Consider the following 21,622-nt stretch of genomic DNA (forward strand, 5'->3'; position numbering starts at 1 on the left):
GTGAGGGCCTGAGCCTCCAATCTCCTTAGCCTATAACACAGCTTCCTGGGCCTGACTGGTTTAGATGCGGGCAGCTTCTTTTCTGGCCTGCAGAGTCAGTCTGCTAGGTCCCTGGTGTGGGAGTGGGAACCAGCATGGGGAAGACCGCCCTTCCCTGCAGCTCGGGATCACGCTGCAAAGGACTCTTACCTCGGTTTGCTCCAGGCCATGACCGGTTCCTCTGATATTCCAAGGCAGCTGATATTTCCTAACAAAAGAAAAGATCTTTTTACTCAAAATAAAAAGAAAACCTCTTGAAAATAAAAATTAACATTTTATATAATCTACAAACAAAAACTTAAGCCAAATGATTTAAAGAATAACTTTATAAATCTGTCAGTTTTAAGAATGCCCTCGACTACTAATCAAATAATGTATTACAATAACTAGTTATGAGGTTTTACATTTATTTAATAGGGAATAATTGGCCCCAATTAAACTGACTAAACTAAGGCTTTTTAGATTACTAAAACAAATTAAACTTTTTAAAATGAGAATTTAGGTGATCTTAAAGCCTTTCTAAAATGGATACTGAAACTTGCTAAGTTGTATTCTCTCTGGTTTTATTAGTTATATTAAGATAAATTAAGTGAGATTAAAATCTTATTTGATTTATTTACCTTTGAAAATGAAGACCGTTTAAGGGTTACACATCCTCAGCCTTGGCGAGTGGACCTCAATTAGTCCAGTCAGAATGTCTTTAAAAGCTTTGTGCTTATTGCTTCCAGCATGGAGCGAGGTGTTCATTAAGGAACCAAAAGTTTCATAAAAAATCCAAAGTTGCACTAGTGAAAAAACGCTCAACAAGATGAAAACTGATCACATCTTTTCCAGAAAATCCAGTAGTTATTTTAAAACCAGTTTTTAAACAAGATTTGGTTTTGCGTAGTTTTAACGTGCCACTCAAGCAGCTTGATACCATTTGGACTCTTTAAACAGCATTTAGATCTACGGTGAGCATATAATGGTACATTTAATTTTATACCATTTTTAAAGTAAGTTGTACAATATTTAGTGTGACCCTTTTATGACAAGCATTGTTAAAGGAATTCTTTCCCTGTTTACAACTATTTATGAAGGCCTTTTTAAATAAGAAAAACATGAAATTGTTAGCTCACACACACGAAATTTCTTTCAAAAGTTTATTTAGTATCAAGCAAGAGGAGACTTTGCTTAACACTACAGAACATTTCAAGACTTGAGTTACAAAAGAATACCACATTATTTGCACTTATAATTGGCTTCCCTTTTTACGCATGTTGGCAAGAGAAAAAAAAAACTAGCATATGGCTAAAAGATAAAATAACTAAATTCTATGGAAACCTTTAAAATGAAAGGTGAGGCTTATGTTAAAAGAATGGATTAACATATTTAGTAAACCTATTTGTTTTAACACTAGTTAATCAAAGTTATTTTTTTTTCCTTTTGATGACCTATTTTTTCATATACAGACTGGAAATAACAAAATTTTACATGTCTTTTTTTCCTGCCCAAGTTGATGTTTCAACAAAGTAGTTTTAAGTTCCATCCATTCATATTTTAAGCATTTGATTTATTTAAAAAGGGATTGTTCATAGAAAAAAATTACTTTGAACAGTATACAGGACGGGTGGAGATTGGCTATTTCACAACATCAGACAGTACAATCAGTATCTGCCATATGGCTGGTCTCTGTAGATGCCCTTCGCTGTCCTCGATGAAGGTGCCTTGTGTCTTGAGTTAGTCCACTCCTCTTGCCCTGTAATCGGGAAGATGAGTCACAATTAGTCACTGCCATGGACCTAGTGGCCTCATCTGTCAGAATGTGACTTCACCCTAAACCAGTGGCAGATGTCACAATCAAGAGACACACTTCTGAGGCACCCATAGAAGCAGCGCCAGGGTCTCGCCTTAGGAAAACCACACACACTGGAAAACAACCATCTCACTGGAAAGCCAGCACCTGGGGGGGAAAAGGGCTTGCACCTGATCTGCCAACCGCCTCGGCAACCACAACCACAGCTCACAAACCACGCAAGACTCAACTGCCCTTGGCCGAACACGGGGACATCTATGAGCGGGAAACAGAGGGGTGAGGATCACTGGAGCTCCTTCTAACAGTGAAAATGAAGAGAGAGCTCACAGATAATGTGTGAAAACAGAGGAGAAAAACTGGAGAATGAAATGGGAGCAGGAAGATTGAGGGAGAGAAAGGGAGTCTCGCTCCTCTTTGGCCCTTTTATAGAAAGACTGAAGGAAAGCTGCCCTGGTAGGAGGTGGGCCTCCAGAGGACCCCTGGGCCCAGAACAGGCCCGACACCCACAAAACCCCACTCACTCGTGGATAACCAAACACATTCTATGATCTTTTCTCTTGGAAATAAACACCTGTTCCTCCTCGGGATTCTCAGCAAATTATCTGCAGGCCTTTGGCATCAAACAGTTAACTTCCTGCTGCAACACACAGCAATTTAAAAGCCATGTGTCCACAGAGACCAATTTAAAAAGCTGTGAAAGAAAAATGCTTAAAATGACCTCTTCTTTTGATAGGAACATGCAATCAACGTCATTCCCGCAAGCTAACTCGCATCAATTTAGGTAGACAGCAGTCAGCAAGCTAATGTATTTCTCTTAAGTGTTTGTTACAAATAAGAAGGAAAAAAAGGAAAAGAAAGAAAAAGAAAAAAAAAAAGAGGCCCAGATGCGGTGATCACAGCTCTGGGCAGGTGACACAACAAAACCTACTTCAAAAGGAACACTGCAAATGGCTTTTCAGCTACGTTCAGAGAAATGTCATAACATCCATTAGCCAGGATTTTGACTCACCTGCACCGGTACAGCTTCTCAGAGCCCTGCAGCCGAGAAAGCCCGGCTTCTCTGATCTCTTTGCCCTGCTGCAAAGGCGCTTCTTACTATCATTTTGTTGCTGCCACCAATTCTTTTAATTAAACCTGTCATCTTTCTGCATACTGAGTCTTAGGACAAGAATTCCCCAGCAGCTCTACTAGCTCCCACTGAATTAGAAGGACTTGAGTAGTTTCCCTACAAGCTTGATAACTCTCATCTCTCCTTCCTGGACCAGTGCTTTTGTAACCTTTAGGAACAACTCCCAGTGGGATTTTTTGAGGCCTTGAACTAGGAATGAAAGAAAACATACAGATGGGGGTGGGAGAGTTACTTTAGAGATGCAGCCTCAGCGGCTTCATTTCAAGAAGCAAAAGACACTTCCAAAAGACCCACAACACCAAATGTCCACAGTTCAGTTCACTACTCTATTAAACCGGATCAGCACGTGGCTATCGACTCTTCAGACATCTAAGCTCAGAATCTGAATTCATGCAACTTTCTGTAAGTCTTTAGTTCTCTTTAAATATTACATTTAAATGCTAAAGGAGCCTCTGAAAATAGATATGCACAGAGGAACTATGAGGAGGCCGTCGTTCCATAGTCAAGACAAGTACGGATTTATGCCCGAGTTACGATCTCCAGGGTCTTTGATAGCTACCTGCCCTATCTCTATACTGCTACTCTGGCCCTTACTCACCGTAGGAATCATAAGTCTCCTCACTGAGTCCGTGTCCATAATCATAGTAATCAGCACCACTGCACAAACAAAAGAAAACACAGTTAGCACAAAATGGTTTGGCAGCTTTAAGTCATGTCCAATGAAGTACCCTAAAAACTAATAACGACCAGGGCTGAAAAGTAAAAGAAATTCCCCCTGAGATGACAGAGGACAGAGCTTAGGATTATCAAAGGTCCCTCTCTTAATTCCCAAAGTTTAATATCCAATAAAAGTGTTTGGCATTTTAACTATAATATCTGGTCAATCAACGCAGAGTGTATGCGAAACCAGAGGTGGTACTTGCCCTGGAAGTGTTGGGGTCTGCAGCAAATAGGCTGCCTGGGTTGTGTGGACAGCTCTGGTCCCCTGTGCTAGGAGCTGTGGGGGTGGGGCAGGCAGCCAGCACCTCTTATGTCCAACAGATGAAAGCTCCAGTTTTTCTTTGACCCTTAGGTTCCTACTCTACAACTTGGTGCTGTGGGAATTGTGGGCACTTCCCTTTGTAAGATATTACAAACAAGGACCAAGATTAAATGTTTTATTTCATCAGTGCTATTATATTATCACCAGAATGGTGGACAAGAGGTGCCTGGTGTCAATGACTATGTGCAGTAGGACAGCAACATGGTCATGAATCTGCCGTCACACAGGCTGAGGATCTGTTCCAAGTACAGGAAAATCTACGTTCTGATGTATGATGTCCCTGAGCTAGCAAGAGGGAGAGCGCCTGTTACCACTGCCATTCTGTATATGCAAAAACACATACACGAAGCTGAAGTACCACAAGCATCTGGGTATCTGAGGAAGAGCTTCCAATCACATCCCCAGGCTTCACTTTTTTCTACTCAGTTTTGTAGGAAAACAATCATTTCTACCATTTCAGCTTCAAAATAACAAATAAGGAGTATTCAACATGGAAAGTAACCTGGTTGTTTCACACCTGGGACAGCTGGGTTAGGAAGATGCACTCCATGCCGACCTCCTGGGCAGCGTGGGAGCCTCCCAGCCCCAGACGACCTCCATCCATCTCACAGCTAGGATATTCCTCCACTGGAAGGCTGGGCAGCCAGCCCAGGATCTCACTGAGAACAGGACACCAAGTCTACTTGATGACAAACACCCTGACCCTGGGTTGAACCTAACCTGCTGCTGCCTCATGCTTCCTTTCTCTGGTAAATGACTGATTTCCAATTCCAACCACCATGTACGGTATGGGACTCCTACAAGCGAGTGGGGATCAGCCCTCCCACATAATGGTCTTCTGTCAGCAGGACTCTCCTCCTGTCTCCAGGCTGTCTCCTGCTTGGACTTCGGCCTACTGCTACCTGCAGAGAAGCCTCCCGGTCAGGGCTGGCCGGCGCCCATGACAGCAGGCTTTCCCTCTTTCTCAGCCCCCAAGCCTGCCACAGGCCCTTCCAGGCATGTGTGGAGGAATGGTGCACAGAGAAGGGGCTCTTCCTCGGCTCCAATGTGCCCCGGGCAGCGGCTTAGAGAAAGCAGTGCTGGGGCAAGTTCTCAAAGGCCAGGAGGGTTTAGGTGAAGAGAGGCCAAGGCGAAGGAAGGGACAGAGGCAGTGCCGCAAGGGCCGGCTAGGCAGAAGCAATAGTACGCACAGAAAGCAGAGGCTGCAAACAGGCTGAAGTATCTGTGTGTCTGAGTAGTTCTATCAAACAGAGCTAGTAAGTTGACAGAGTGCCTAGTCCTGAATAGTCCTGGTACAGTGTGCTTCCTCCAGGTGCAGAGCACAGGGCACACCTTGTTATCCTGGTTCAACTGCATCCTTACAAGTCAATTAAGTACACACAACGTAACACACTACAAAGTCCTACTTCTCCCTAACCGAAGCTGGCTGGAATGCGCCGTGTTAAGTGCCACTGGCTCTTTAATACTGCCCAGGCATGGAAGAGTCACCGCTACCACTGATTATCATACTAAGTGGCAATGTGCAATTTTTCCACAGAGCCACATGTAGCTACAGATTTTTTTTAAAAAAATGGTTTTGAATTGAGGGTAGCATTCCCAGAAAATTCAGAAGTGAGGAGGGGAGTGTGAGAGGACCTGGCCTGCACCACCACGCTCACCGCCTCTACTGGACAGGCCCTCACTCCATCTACAAGCAGGGATTGGTCTGTGTGTGGAAAAATGACAAAGGTGAACGAGGACATGAACTTGAGAGTTATTTTTGAGGTCAAACTGCCAGGACCTGCTGACCAAATAAATATTAGGATGAAAAAGACTTCAAGGCTTTTTATTGCAACAGATGATCAAATACAACGTCCTTAAGTGAGAAAAGCATGATGGGGGACTGTGGGCCCGTTGCAGAATTCATTCACTAACTTCATAAGAACATCTGTTCTCACACACTCAGCCCTGAGGCTCAGGCACACGGCTCCCAAAGCTCCGGAGGGAGGCCCTGCCTTGTGCTGGACCTGTGCCGGAGGGGCCTGCTGTTCACTGGGGCGGACAACATAGGAGATGTCCTACTGTCCTCTGCTCTGCCCTGTCACTCTTCCAGAAGTTTCTTCTTTGCTCCTCTGGGGCTCAAATGGGGCTTCTCCTCATGCTCAGGGCAGAAGTCGGAGCCCAATAGTGTCGCCTGATTACAGCAACTTGTATCAGTTCTCACTGGCCCCAAATCCCTCCTCTCCCTTTCTGTGGTCCTAATTTTCCTTAGGGATAGGAAACAAGTGAGAAAAAAGGGTCTCACTAAAAAAAGAGCAGATAAATTTTTTTCAGACATCTCTAGCTATTAGAGAAATGCAAATCAAAACTACTCTAAGATTTCACCTCACTCCCATCAGAGTGGAGACCATCAAGAATACAGGCAACAATAAAGTTGGTGAGGATGTGGGGGAAAAGGCACACTCATACATTGCTGGTGGGACTGAAAATTGGTGCAAACATTATGGAAAGCAGTATGGAGATTCCTCAGAAAACTTGGAATGGAACCACCATTTAACCCAGCTATCCCACTCCTTGGGTCTTAAAAACAGCATACTACAAGAACACAGCCACATCAATGTCTATAGCAGCTCAATCCACAATAGCTAGACTATGGAACTAATACTGGCATCCCTCAATAGATGAATGGATACAGAAAATGTAGTATATATACTCAATGGAATATTACTCGGCATTGAAGAAGAGTGAATTTATGGCATTTGTAAATGGTTAAAGTTGGAGAATATCATGCTAAGCGAAATATGCCAATCCCACAAAACCAGAGGCCAAATGTTTTCTCTAATATGCAGATGCTAATTGACAATAGGGTAGGGGGCACCAGGGAAGAATAGCATTACCTTACATTAGGTAGAAGGAAGTGATGTGAGGGGAAGGGAGGAGATGTGGGGATAGGAAAGAGTAGAATGAAACAGACAATATTATTGTATGTATATATGTGACTGCATGACCAACGTGATTCTGCAACATGTACATTCAGAAACATGAGAAATTATATCCCTTCTATGTATGACATATCAAAGTGCATAAATGATTCTACCGTTATGTATAACAAAAAATAAATAAAAAAGATAATCCAACAACAACAATATGGTTTTCCTACATAAGACACCATAGCCTTAAACATGAGGATGCTTTTATAGAGTATTTTTCTTGTCCTGAAAACAGAAATTCAGATTCTGTCCAGTCTTTTGATACAATGTTGATGGTAAACATCATTCAAGACACCCGAGTCAAAGCTCCAGCCTCTGCAGGGCCACCTGGGGAAGGTGGCTCCTGCTCACCAGGGCCTGTGTGTACACATCCAGGTGAGGAGCCATCTAGATGCCCCCACCCTCTAACAGCTCCAGCATCCTGCCTGGCTCACCCATAGCATCTGTTACTAAAGTAGTCAAATAACATCTAGTATTGTTGAAAATAAATTGGCTCATGCTTTTTAGAAACCCAATACTAAATTAAATAAAGCTTGGTTTTATTTCCAAAGGTCAGAATAACATCGTAAATAGCACCTTTGGCAAAGAAAACTGATATTCTTGAGAATTTTATCTCTGTTGCAGATTTGAGAATCAACTCTTGGTAAAGCTGAAAAGAACTTCCTTTACTAAGTTCTCAACTGTTTAACCTGGAACTACAAACGCACGTTATAGAGATCAATAATCAGCAGTGTCTAACAATAACTTGTGGACATAACTAAGCCTCCTTTAATAAATGAAGTAAGCAGTAGTGAACATCTGCATTCACTGGAAATTTGTCTGTGAAATGCTTTACCAGAGCTCAGCATAAAAAAGGGGGGGAGGTGAAGCAGGCTTTCTGATGAACAGGAAGATAAAAGGTGGTGTAATTTGGTCTAGCAATGGTTCGCTGATAAGACAATCTTAGTTTTGACAAGTGAAAACTTGAAACTGACATTTGCTATCATTTCACCCAGTTTCTGATTATTTATTGCAAGACTGTCATCAAGCCAAGAAGCTGGGAGCAGCTGAGCCCCATTCTCCCACCTGTCAGTTCCATCTGAATTGCTTTCACAGCATTTCATTTCCTGCACCTCAAATGTCTATTAACCAAAGATGTGTCCTATTTCCCAAGGATAAGCTAAAAACCCAAGCTATGACAAAGGAGAAAAAACTCTAGAAATCTCTCCATTAAAGGGTATGCTTACAATAGTATTAATAGGTAACAGAAAGTGAGGCTGAATACTCCTCAACTCTATCAAAAGGGACCGAGGGGCAGCCCCTCCCTCAGGAGGTGAAGGGTGGCCTTCTCTAAAATGTGCTATGGCCATACCCCAAGCTTTTCTTCCTCCTTCCACATATCTGACGTGATCAGGGGTCAGGGGAAGCCTGAGGGCTCGGCACGATTGCAGGCTGCAGTGGCTCTTGATTCCATCAACCTGAATTAAGAAACAGCCCTGAGCATTAGGAGATGAAGTGTCCCTCTGATCCTCTCCTGCAAGGAGTCAGGTACAAGCTGTAGCACTGGGAATAAGCCCACGTCTCCCGAGGCCTTGTCCCTCTATCCAGGGAGGAAGCAGGAAGACCACAAACTGAGCACGAATCCCCTTCTCCCAAGATCACCCCTTCAGAAAGTCAACAAGAAACTGCTGACAGTGACCTCCATCTACCCAACCTCTTTGCACCTCCCCAACTTCTACTTGAAAGCCAGCGGAACCAATCTCACCAGGCGCCTCACTCCCATTCGTGTCAGTTCAGGGGCTCCTGACCACAAGGTCACTTCCCTGCAGCATGCCTGCAGTTCTCCACATCCCCCGGCTATCCTTATCCTCTGCCCAACTCTGCAACTTCTTCCTCCATGCCTCTGAAATTTATGGCTCCTTAATGTCCAGTCCTTATATTCTGTCTCTGAAATCTTCTTGGTCAATGGAAACTTGATTTACCTCTAGTGACCACTCTTCCTGGCAGCCCTATCTAGGTTTCCACCTCCCAAACCAGAAGCACCTTGGGGCCTAGAGGAGGGTGAGCAGCCTCCTCACTAAGCCCTCCCCTCCTCCCACCCATGTACACCACCACCACTTCCAGAGCACCAAGACTCGTGCCTCCGGCAATACCTAACTGTCAATCTGCCAACAGCAGCACCATCCTGAGTCTAGAGAGTTTGGCATATGGCAGACAATCCTTCCAGCAGGCAGGCCTCTTAACCCCAGGTACTCTTCTTGTTCACTGATCTTGCTTCCTGTTTCCATCTGTTCCCATAGTATACCCTAGGATCATATCATCAACAAAAACTTGAATTTTCAATTTCATATATGTTACTTCCTGTGATTTTTCTTTTAGTTTCTAATATTATTTTGTTCTTTCAAATCCATTGCAATCATCCTTACTCCTCCCCTTAATCTTCCTATCCCTTGTCAAGGTAACCAATCCCGAGTGCTCAGGGCGCAGGACTACTTGGTAATTTTAAGACAGACAGGATGACTCCTTTTGACATGTGGCCTCCAGGACAGTCCAGCGCGCTTGGCTTCCTTTCCTTGTCACTGGCTTCCTGAATCAGTCAATCTGCTCATTCCTCTTCTCCCTGGAGTCGGAGTGTTCCAGAGTTTAGACCCTGGAGCTTTTTCCTTCGTTATTCACAAAACAAATCCCTTGGTGTTGTAACAAATCTTTTGACTTGAAATAAACCTAAACGGCACAAACTCCAAATGTATGGCTTCTGTATTAGGTATTTCTCCTGAGCTTTACATTCATGTTCTAACTGCCTACTCAATATCTCAACTTCTAAGTCTAACAAACAGCTCAAATTTAACAAGGCCAAAACTATACTGAGCCTCTGACCTTATCCCTAAGTCTGCTCCACTCAAGTCTTCTTACATTTCAGTTGACAACAAATTTATCTTGTGTGCTGAGGGCACCAAGTTTGTAGTCATTCTTATTACCAGCTGTTATCTTTGCCAGGAACACTTTAACCTGCAAATATATGCACGGCTAACTTCACCTTTATCACCTGTGTTCCAAAGATGCTATTTCAGCAAGGTCTGCTTGGATGAAACAGTCCCCTACCCTGGTGATCCTGATCCACTGCATGTGCCTCCTTCCAAACACACCATACATCCGCGTATGATGTGTAGTTCTCTAAGGGAGGGGTTTGTGTCGGTTGTTTTCACAGATACACCTCAACTCCCTCAGAACAGCCTGGAGTACAACAGACACACTCAGTAAACACTTGTTTAGTACACTGACTGGAATACAACTCAATTGCTGAAAAACTATGCACCTGTCTCAATTTAGAAAAGACAAAATATTAGTGGGCCAAGTTGAACAAGGGGCATCTCCTTCTCCTCCAATTCTCAATGGAGTAAGATGGGAGGGCTGAAAGGCAGTTACTTTTGGAATGCTGCATAGACTTAAAATAAAAAAGCATAATGAAGTCCTGAGCTAAAGTTCCATCATGTGTTCAGCAAATATTTCTGGGTTCTTACTATGTGCAAAAAAAATACTGTGTTGGAAAGTGCAGATGCAGAAACAAATATGGTGTTGATCTCTGGTATCAAGAATCCACTGAAGGTGTGCAAACACCCTTCAGTAGGACAGACGAAGGCATCAGCACAGAGGCATGCCCAGCATCCAGGTGTGCCTGGGGTCAGAGTCTGATTCTGCTGGGAGGCAGGAAGAAGGTATGAGGGAGGAAGATTTCTAACCAAGGTGACCAGAGTAGTTGAGCAAATGAAAGAGGACAGCCATTGAGAGGTAAATGGGTCAGACTGCAAAGTATCTTGTGAACTCTTAAAGAAGGCACATTACTAACTCGTCTGACACATAGAAGGCACTAGTATATTACTAACTCGGCTGACACACAGAAGGCACTAATATATAGTTCACAAATATACCTATAGTTCATAACTATAACATCTTAATAATGCAAACATTTCATATGCAAGAATTTCATTTAACCTGAGGACAATTCTATTAAGTGGATACTATTCCAGCTCCTTTACACACAAAAAAACAAAGCCCTCAGAGGTCTGAGGACTCTCCATAGATGAACTCTCCATAGATTAGACCAAGGTTATAAGGACAATCAGGCCTGTTTAACACCCAAACCAGGCTGCCTCCTCACTGGAATGTTAAGGAGTCAGGGGATTATCTTTGTTTGTTTGTTTGATCCTGGGGATTTAACCCAGGAGTCCTCTCCACTGAGCCATTCCCATCCCTTTTTGAGATGGGGTCTTGCTAAGCCTCCTGAATGGCTGGGATCACAGGGGTGTGGCACCATGTCAGGTGTGATTGCTGTGATTGCTGGGCAATCTGTTCCCAGCACTGGTCTCCTCTCACCTCCCCTGTCCTCCCCAGGATATCACTGGGTGGGAGATGCACCCACTGCAGTCCCACCTCTTTTGGCATAAACTAATGCCCTTTCAGTGTGATTGACAAACTCTCTTTCTTTAGTTTATGAATGTCTTTGTAAAAGTCCTCTCTCCTCCCTAAGTTAGCTTTGTGTTCCTGTTCTAGTAATCCAGTGGCTCCTGTCTGGGGTTCCGGCTCCACCTTCCCCATGCTCCTCTGTCCCTCCCTCCCAGCTCTCCATCCACAGCCACGTGTTGACTTCTGAATTCCCAAGTTCCCAACTGGTTGGCCTTTATAGGTGCTGTCTTCCCATCCATCTGGAGGATGGCTTCTTTTGTAGTCTGTCATTTATTTCTGCTTTTAGAATCTTCTGTGAGATCTGTTCACTCGAGGTATCAATTTTTTAAACACTCTGTAAATTCTAGATATATATCCATTCTTGCTCATGAGATTCTCATCTGCTTGTCTGTGGATGCTACCCCTTGTTCTAGATGCTTTTTCTGGTGGCTATGGTAAGGGACAGAGTACACCCCTGGGTGGGAGATGTTAGTAACATGTCTGTATTTGGGGCTCCTGGCTCCCCCTCAAGGCGGTGCCCTGTGAGGTTTGGCCTTGCTGGCCACAGCTCTCTTCTGGGCACACTCTGCCTGCACTGCCCCAGAGGCAGCTCTTCACTGGCCAGGAGCAGGATGCCCCGGGGCCATGACACTGGGGTGTGGCCACCTGTGTGAAGCTGTCTTCCCTCAACTGCACTCTGGCTGTGGCTGCGGCACCCTCCTCCTGAAGAGGCTTCATCTGATTCTGTTTGCTCATAGATCTGGTTTTACCTGCTTCCCTTTTCTCAGGAATCTTTCTCACTTTTCCCTGATACTCCACGAGATTTCAAGGAGGCTGGGTGGAGCACCTCAGCCCTTTCCTGCAGCTCCTCACCCAGGAGTTCCGGCCTGGCAGTCCGCAGAGGCGGCTGCGCTTCCCAGGCACAGGGAGCAGCCCTCTGTCAGGAGATGCACCTGGGACCTCCACAGCTGCAGCAGAGAAGTCAGTGATGGCTTCAGGGCTTCAAAGGACAGGCTGAGCTTTGCCAGGTGCTAAGGCAGTAGGTTGAAGTCAGCGCCCACCGACCATTCCCCAAACCCTGGGGCCCTGAAGATTTCTCTACACCTGCTCTGCCTGTGCTCTGTGGAACGCCACAGCCTAGATGACAGCACATCTGCTACAGCGGGGTGTACTGAGTACCTTAAGCCCATTCCTGAGACTGAGAGATTCCGTTCAAAGTAGGACTGCTCACAGACAATGCACCTGGTCATCTAGGAGCCTGGGATGGAGGGGTACAAGATTAATGGTTTCATGTCTGCTAACACTACTCCATTCTGCACCCAGGGATCAAGGAGTGATTTCAGCTTTCAAGTCTTATTGTTTAAGAAATTCATTTTATAAAGCTACCGTTCTGCCATAGAGATTCCTCTGATGAATTTGGGCAAAGTAAATTGAAAACCTGAAAAGGAGTCACCATTCTAATGCCATTAGGAACACCTGCAAGGAGGAGGTGACAATATCGACATTTTAATAGGGGCGGACGACTTTGAGGGGCTCAAGACTTCAGATGACCACTAACTACAAATGTGAAGAGAACTAGAATGAGAAGAGGGGCCTAGTGAGGCAGCTGAGTTGCTGCCCCCTCATGACAAGACTTAAGGGACCAGGAGTAGCTTCTTATGGATAAAAAAGCAAAGGGAATGGTTTCCCGAATTCAGTCCTGGTGAAGATGCTTTGAACACCGCTGAAATGGCAACAAAGGTCTTAGGATATCACATAAACTTGATTCATAGAGCAGCAGGCGAGTTCAGGAATATTAATTCCAATTTGGGAAGACATTCTACTATGGTCAGGCCATCAGACAGCATCATGTGACACAGAGCACTCTTTCAAGAGTACTTCAAGTCTCATTACTCAAGAAATCCATTTTGTAAGGCTATGGCTGCCACAGATAAGGTGCTGCCTCTTGTGGATGCAAACTGCATGCTGTCTCATTTGAAGAGACTGCCACAGCTACCCCGCCCCTCAGCAACCACCACCCTGGGCAGCCAGCAGCTTCTACCAGCTGAAAGATTCTGACTTACTGACGGTTCAAATGATCGTCAGCATTTTTTAGCAATAAAGTATTTTTAATTAAGGAATGTATGTTGCTTTTTTAGGCACGATGCTACTGCACACTGAATAGAGTACACTATAGTGTAAACATAACTTTTATATGCCCGGGAAACCAAAAGTCTGAATGATCTGCTTTATTGAAGTGTTCATGTTACTGGGATACTATGGAACTAAATCCACAGCATCTCCAAGGTACGCCTATAACTGGAATATTTAAATATTTTTCTATTTAAAAGGTTTGTATTCCAATCTGGAGATCCCTGTCTTTATTAGGCACAGGCAGGGTGGTCTGAAATTCCAGTTATAGAACTTTCAAACTGGCCCTGAGAGCCTGGCTGTAACTGTGAGGTGCCATTTGGTTAGAACACCCATGATAAAGACATCCAGGGGCAGGGTGAGAGAAGAAAACCTGTAAAATAATTATGCCATGTTTCTTAAGCTATAGAATAAGATTTGGTCAAAGGAATATATGAAAAGTAGGGTCTAAAACAATAAGGAATTATATCTACTCTCCACTCAATTAATTAGAAATTAACAGAAATTCTAGTTCACTGCGGAGCAGGACATGTTAAAGGAATTCTCTGTATTTTCCTCTTTATTTTGCTGTGAATTGAAAATTCTACAAATGCAAAGTCTTTAAAAATTATAGCTAAAAATATATCCCTCATTTTTTTCAGAAATAAAATAATTTTAAAATGACAGATGAGAAACACGTCCTTTCCTTTCTCATTTATAAATTAGTAACTGAAAAATGATAATATATTTAAATAATTAATAGCCACCTTGTTTTGTAAAACTAAGGAGTATTAAAATCTGAATTTTATTATAGCATTATTATTAGTTTTCCTGTATAAGTTTCTCTAAGGGAAGAATACTTGCCTCTTAGGTTTTATGATAAGAGAAAGTGTGCACACACAGGGGGTCCCCCCGTACCTGTGGGGTGGGTTTTGAGGCTCCCATCAGATGCTTGGACTGTGGTTAGTTCCAAACCCTGTGCTATACCCTTTCCTGCTTAACTGACCACCATTATCATGACCTGTGGCCGTCTCTCATACAGTTTGGGATGCAGCTGCAAAAGTAACAGGGATCTCTATCTCGGGACAGTTTCATGGTAGGAGGCACAGTCTTGCTGGGGTTCAGCAAGCTCAGCAGGTGCATTTTTTTCCTCATTACTTTTGAACTCTCACCTTTTCACTAAAAGGAGCTGCTTTATGTCTTCTCCAGGGCATATCCGGCCTTCTCTAGGCAAGCATCACTACTCTCACATTTCAGGGTCATTTTCGGGTACCAAAAGCGTCACTGGGACACAAGGAGAGAGGATCTGATAACAGAGACAGCCACAAAGTGACATCAGCATGGACAGTGCGGAGGCACCAGGCAAAGGTGCCGGAGGAGACAGGGCCGCATGGCTGGACCACACACAGCAGTGCACAATTTGAAATGCATAAATTGTTCTTTCATGCAATTTTTCATTCAAAATTTTTCAGACCGTAACTGATAGCAGGTAACTAAAAATGCATAAAGACAAACTGTACACACACAAGCACACACACGTACCTAGGCACACATATGATACCTCATGACTCTGAAGTAGATCTTATAATTCCCATTTCACAAATGAGAAAAGAAACTCCCTGGCAGTGTGAGCTTCCTAACACCCAGGGAAAGGGAAGCACAGTCGGCTCTGCTCCACAAGTCCTGTGGGGCTCTGGTGACAATGGCACATGCTCTGCACCAGATATGCCTCATCCTCTGCAACACAGCACCTTGAGGCTCCCCGTCTCATGGAGGCCACCTCTTAGCAGCCTGAGTCCCAAAACACATGTGCCCCTGCTGCCCAAATCAGTGTCTGCCTGCTGCTACCTGACCACAGCTGCAAGACCTCGCCATGATGCTGCCTTTCCCAGGTCTCATTCGAGACCTTTCCAAAACCTTCCCCAAAGCCGTCATCTGGGTAGGTGTGCTGCAGTGTGACATCAGAAGCCTGACCAGGGTGGGGGGGGGACAGGAGGACACAGTGCTCTATGGGGGATAGCACCTGCTCTCACAGCACTTCCAGGACCCAAGTGCAGATACTGCATGGGCTCATGTGGTCCAGGCATTCCAAAGGGCCTATTTCAGCCAGCCCTCTGCCCCTGGTACTTCAAACAGATGACTCTCCTTTCACATGCCATCTGTTTCAACTGCTATGGGAGGATCAGGTAAGACTATATAGGAATGCATTTTATGAACAGAATCGATTATGATTATAGACACCCAGTAGAGCTAATGATTAAGAGCCTGGAGTTTGGATTAAAGGTCAATTAGTTTGGAGTCCTCTTCTTTCTTTTTAAAGCAGTGTAATTTGGGGAGGCAGTTAAATCTTGAGTTCCATCTTCCAGAAGTGTCTCAGATATAAGTGGTGATCAATAAAAAAAAGTAAAAGAAGGAATAAATAAATGAAGTATGCGGCTTACAGTTACTGCTTGATGAGTAATTCCTGTAGCTATGTCTTATGAGATAGGGTGATGAGGAATGAGTGATAATTCAATGAGTTCACATACACATAACACTTTCATTGGCCTGCCTTTTAATACAAAATAAAAGACGGCTATTATTCTCAACTCTATTGTTAGTATTTTGCAAAACCCAATTTTAGATGTTAACAATCACTTTATCCATAAAGTGTTTTAAATGTGGACACAGGTTGGCCAGAGAGCTGGAGACTCATTGGCCTTTTACAATTTTTCTTTTCCTCTCTACTATAAATCGCTTCTAAATTTTACCTCATTGACAAGGTGTAGAACTTACTGGTCCTTTGCTTCATCAAAGGGAAGAAATTCATCTTGAGAGGTCATGTGGCCCATCTGCTGGCCTTCAGGCTACACTGTCTTGAGTTCAGGGTCATGTGTAACTTGGGAGATTTAATACATCACGTGACAGTTATCCATGTCTCTTATGAGTCATGTATTATGCTAAGTATTCCACACAAATTATCATTCATATTTAAAACAAATGTGCAATGTAGCTATTACATCTATTTATAAACATAGGTCGAAAAACTCCTTTCTACCACATAAGAAGAGAGAAACTCTATCTTCTTACATTATCTTTTGTGAGATGATCATGGCAGGAACTTGCCCACCCCCTCTTCATTCAATACTGTTCAACTGGTATTTGTAAAGTACCTACGAGGTGGCCTTGGGAGTGTGGTCTTTGTGATGAAACATGATGGGTCTTGTGTGCAAGTCAGCCCAGAGGAACCAGCGAATGGAATACGATGATGCTGAGGATCTGGAATTCACGGAACCCAGAAGCGGGCTGCCTGGATCAGTTTTAGGGGACAGGGAGAGGTTTCTTGGAGGAAGAGAAGTCTAAAATAACAACTAAAAGAAAAACCAAGGTGAAAGAGAAAAGCACTCAGTCTGATGTGGCAAAAAGGAACTAGCTAATAAAAGACAGAAAATGATTCTAAAGGCAGCTGTGGAGTGAGGACAAAAGCCGACTCACTCTGACTTCCTACCAGAGATTCTTTCCACCTCCTTTTCACTATCATCTAATTTAACTATCCATAGCTATAATCTCACACTAAGAAGAGAGATGTCCGGGCGCTTTTCAAAAAGCCATATAATTCAGGGAGACAAAAGGAGATCACTGGAACCAATATATCTCATAATCAGGATCTAAGGAAAAAAATAGAGAACCTTCTGAAGTTGGGAATGTTCTCCTGCTTATGTGGGTGTACACATGTGGGTGTATGTGTATGTAAAGATGCTGAACTATTTGTTTCAAAGAGGTGTGAATATCTTTCCTGTATGTACATTGTATTTTAGTAAAATAAAAAAAAAACCCAAAACAACCCTATTTTATATGTAACAGGGGAGAACAAGCAACAGCCATTTGTTGCCTATTTAATAGGCACTTTCTCCTTCTTCCTACCAACAGATCCCTGACAAGATGGGGAGGGTGCCAGTGATAACACATTAATCCAGAACACTCTGTTTCTTAGCCTGTTTTGCAGACTAGATAGTCAATGAGACATAGGAAAATTAAAGAGTGAACTTTCAGGAAATTTCCTAACAGAAGATCAGGCATGGAGGAGGTGCGGCTTTCCACTCTTCCTCTTCCCTCCAACCTGAACTCCAACTCAGCAATGAGAGCACTAGCCAGTGTGACTGAGACGAGCCTAAACAGAGAGGGGCAGGAGAAGCCGGGGCTCTAGGATCCACCCAGAGTCGTCATACTGGCCTAGAGCTGCTTATAAAGTTGCAGGAAAGAAATACAGGCTTCTGACTTGACTGATTTTAGGTTAACTCAGCATTTAACCCAGTCCTAAAAGATAAGATACTGCACTTTGAGCTAAGAGTGCTGGGTATCACTGTATTTTTCTGATGGAGACCTCTAACCATGCTTCCTTATTGGAACAAAAAATAGCTGTCCTGTTACTACTTCCCATCAAAAGGTTGCAATGGTTCTACATAATTAAAAAAAAAAACTATGCATTTTTATTAAATTCCGAGAAAACCCAGAGTAAACAGAAAGGAACGTTGTATTTACAAAAACCTCCCTAGTGCACAATGTGCCTTTCTTCTTCCTCCAGTCACATGATCACCCGTGCAAAGCAATCTTGGGGATGCTCTGCATGTGGGCTTCACAGTGCCTGTCATGATGTGGCCTGTGCTGCACACACCTGCCATGCCTGCCTCCCTCCCTCCCTCGTACACTCACCTTCGCCTAAGCAGGCTTCCCCATCTCACTGTGACCTCTGAGAAGACAGACGGGACAGAATTAGCAGTCACAGGGAGCAGACCTTGGAGCCAAGCACACCTCAGCACATATTCTGGGCTACCTTAGGCAAAGCCGAGTCCATGTTCTCGTCTGCAAAACTGTTTTAAAATAACATCTTTCTTAGGACTGCTGTCAGGCTTCAGTGAAACAGTGTGGGTGTGCTACCTCTGCATATCCAGCTTGTATTCGAGAACAGCTATTGATGATGGCATTAAGAGTAGAAGTCCCCAGCAGGCTCATTGATGCCACCCATTCCATTCTGCCAACATTCAGTATTTGCCTAAAGAGTAAGGGCTCCCATTAGTGGCACTCGCCTAGCAAAATACAGCAAGAGCTTCCTTGTGTTACACAGTACTCTGCAATTTCACAGAATCCCAGGAAGGTGGGCAACACTCTGTCTACTCCATCAATTAATCAAGGTTTCACAGGGGTAACTAGCTTCTCAAGGTCACCGAACAAATAACAGAGCTGGGATTTAAGTCCAGACCTGGCTTTTGGTTCAAGTGTCATTATTTCTTCTGTGATTGTCTGTTATTTTCAACAATAAATCAATTTCTCAGAAACCCTATCCTAAATAAGATTTCTTACATGGAAAGATATCCACTGATTATAACTGATTTTTTTTTTCTGGCAAAGGATGATTTCATTGTCATTGGACACCACAATTAAGTTTACTAAGAATTTCTTGCACAAAGTGTTGACACTGCATATTAGAATTTTCAGGTGGGACAATGAGAAGACATGATGGCACAGACGGGTCTTGTGGAAAGTCCTAAAGTTGGGAAAGGGACGGAGGAGGCTTGGATGTTGTTCTGAATGAGTTTCAGGAGAAATAAATACAACTCAAGTCCAAAAAGTATAAAAACATTTTGGGGGAGAGAAGGTCAAGCTTAACTGAGCCTGTGTACTGTCTGTCTGGTTTGTTTCCCGAGTCCAACTGAGCTGGGTGCCAAGGAACCTAAGCTGACCACGCTGGAGTCTCTGGCTCTTCCAATAGCATCAGAAATGATCTGTTGGTGTTTTATGAGCTGTTTTGCAGCATTTCATTGAATCACTCATTAATCTTGAATTTGGTTTTATAGCTAATCCTTCCATCTGCTATACTAAAGTACCTTTTGGAGATTTATGATAAATACATGCATTTGATATTTGGTTTCAAGGTCATATCTATTATTCTTTAAGAGATCATTGATTGTGATCTATAATATTTACATATGTGAAATAAGTCTGGAAGAAAGCCTCATGAATTTTTTTTTTTTAAAGGGACTGTCAGGATCCTCATTAGAAAATTTTAGGCAAGCAAATACTTTTCAATAATTCTGTGGAATCTTGAGGAAAACTAACTTGTTCCAATTTTCATATCTAATTATTCAGGCCCACTCTTCAAATACACAGAATTAAAATAATTTTAACTTGACTACCCGTAGCATTGTATTTAAATTCCTCAAGAAATCGAGACAAGAATATCTATGATATGAAGTAAAGCTCTGCCTCTCCATACTTACTCCACAAGCATCTTCTGAGCTCTCTATCTGTAGGCACTGGGCCAGGCGTGGTGAACAGATTTGAAGGAGATGGACATCTATCAAAGACTCACTTCAATATAAAAATGCAGTGGTGAAGGGAAATTGTTTGGCATTATGAAACCACGATCACATAGGAAAAATCGTGTTGGCTGCATTATGGAGAAATGATAGGGAAGAGCTCAAGTGGAAGCAGGGTGGGCAGCCAGTGGGCTCCTGGGGCTCCAAGCAGGATGGCGCGAGCTTCGACTGGCATGTGGTCCCAGGTCCGGAGAGCACACTGGTTTATAAGAAGCAGACAATTGTGTGGACCTCTTGGGCATGGTGTTTAGGCCCACCACAGAAATGGCCTCTGCTGATCCTTCTCTAGACACTGCTTGCACCATCTTCTGAAGCATGCCAGGGTGATGCCGTCTGTCACGTCAAGCCCTCCACAGGAACACTGCACACGCTGTCTGTGTTTCTGGTTTGCCTGGTAAAATGGTCACCATCATTTGATACTTTATCTATCTATATTAGAAGTACCTCAGTGTCTGCATCACTGTGTCCTGTTAACTCTGGAAAGCAGCAGAGTATTCCCATTTTGCTCTTCTTTATTAAGATTGTGTTGAATACTCTAGGTCCTCTGAATTTTCAAACATTTTAGAACCAGCTTGTCATTTTCTAATCAATAATAACAGTACCACCACCATCAAAAAGCAGGCTGAAATCTGATTGGAAATATGATTTTACAGATAATTTAGCAGGAGAACTGATGTTTTAACAATATTGAATCTTCTAATCCAAAAACATGGGCTGTCTCCACTTAGTTGCCACACTGTTCTCCATATGCAATGTCTTAACAGTTGTCCGTCCAGAGGAGTTGCACTTCTTTTGTTAAAATTATCCCTAGCAATCTTTATATTTTGTAAAACAGTATATCCACTTTGGAAAAGAGTTGGGCACTTCTTAAAAAGGGAAATTCAAGTTTACCATTTGATCCAGTAATTCAAATTCCTAGTCATCTACAGGCATGTCCACACAGAGGCGTGCACAGACATTCACAGCAGCATTATGCAGTAAGAGCTAAGAAGCAGAGACAAGCCCAGTGCCCACTGTCTGAAAGTGGTACATCCCCAACAGAGTCACGCAGCAGTGAAGGCTCCGTGCTGCCGAGGGAATGAGCCCCAAGGACCAGGCCAAATGTGACGCACCTCAAGCAAAAGACCATGTGGTGTGAGTGCACGCCTATGCCCAAAGGCGTCCAGAAGAGGAGACTTCCAGAAACAAAGGGGGCTAAGCCTTGCTTAGGGCAGTGGCTAGGAAAAGGGAGCCAACAGGAGGGATGAAATGTCCCCAAAGAAAATCATGTATGTTGCACAACTCTGTCATTCACTAAAGGTCTCTAAAGATTTAATTTAAATGAATTTTATGGTATTTTTTTAAAAAAAGCCTTAAGTATTTTATGTCTTTCAATGCTATTTACATGAACTCTTTCAAAGATTTTCTTCCAGGTATTAATTGCTAAAATATAGAAAAAAATGACTTTCATACTGACTGTGTATTAATAACTGTTAACTTGTTGCAGTAATTTTTCAGTAGATCCTTTAGGATTTTTTTTTTTTTTTTTTGAGGTGGGATCTTTTTTTGTTGTTGTTCTTTTCGGGACACATGACATTAGACTGTATTTGACATATCATACATACATGAAGTGTGAGTATTCCATTAGGATCCCATTCTTAGGGTGAATTCTCAGTTCTGGAAACATAAGCACAGGGTCTCCTAGCCCCTTCTCTGCCTGTGCCTCTGGCTTCGTCCTGCTCACCTTGCTGCACTGATTGTGTTTCTCAGAGTGATGCTTAA

General features: G+C 43.3%; 1 protein-coding gene across 8 annotated transcripts in view; it reads right to left on the reverse strand.

The window, feature by feature from the left end:
• Khdrbs3 (KH RNA binding domain containing, signal transduction associated 3) overlaps window positions 1–21,622 on the reverse strand; it is a 180,920-nt gene that overhangs the window by 14,128 nt on the left and 145,170 nt on the right. For 6 of the 8 annotated variants that reach the window (XM_078016664.1, XM_005316132.4, XM_078016663.1 and 3 more), the window contains 2 exons: window positions 3,562–3,620; window positions 1,168–1,777 (listed from right to left, as the gene is read on the reverse strand). In XM_078016664.1, the coding sequence (XP_077872790.1) occupies window positions 1,686–1,777; window positions 3,562–3,620 (151 nt within the window). In that variant the 3' untranslated portion in view covers window positions 1,168–1,685. Of the gene's footprint in view, window positions 1–189; window positions 248–1,167; window positions 1,778–3,561; window positions 3,621–21,622 lie in introns of those variants that run through there. The other 2 variants (XR_002483555.3, XR_013423765.1) reach the window with 1 other exon arrangement.

Source organism: Ictidomys tridecemlineatus, chromosome 7, assembly GCF_052094955.1.
Source record: "Ictidomys tridecemlineatus isolate mIctTri1 chromosome 7, mIctTri1.hap1, whole genome shotgun sequence".
NCBI lineage: Eukaryota > Metazoa > Chordata > Mammalia > Rodentia > Sciuridae > Ictidomys > Ictidomys tridecemlineatus.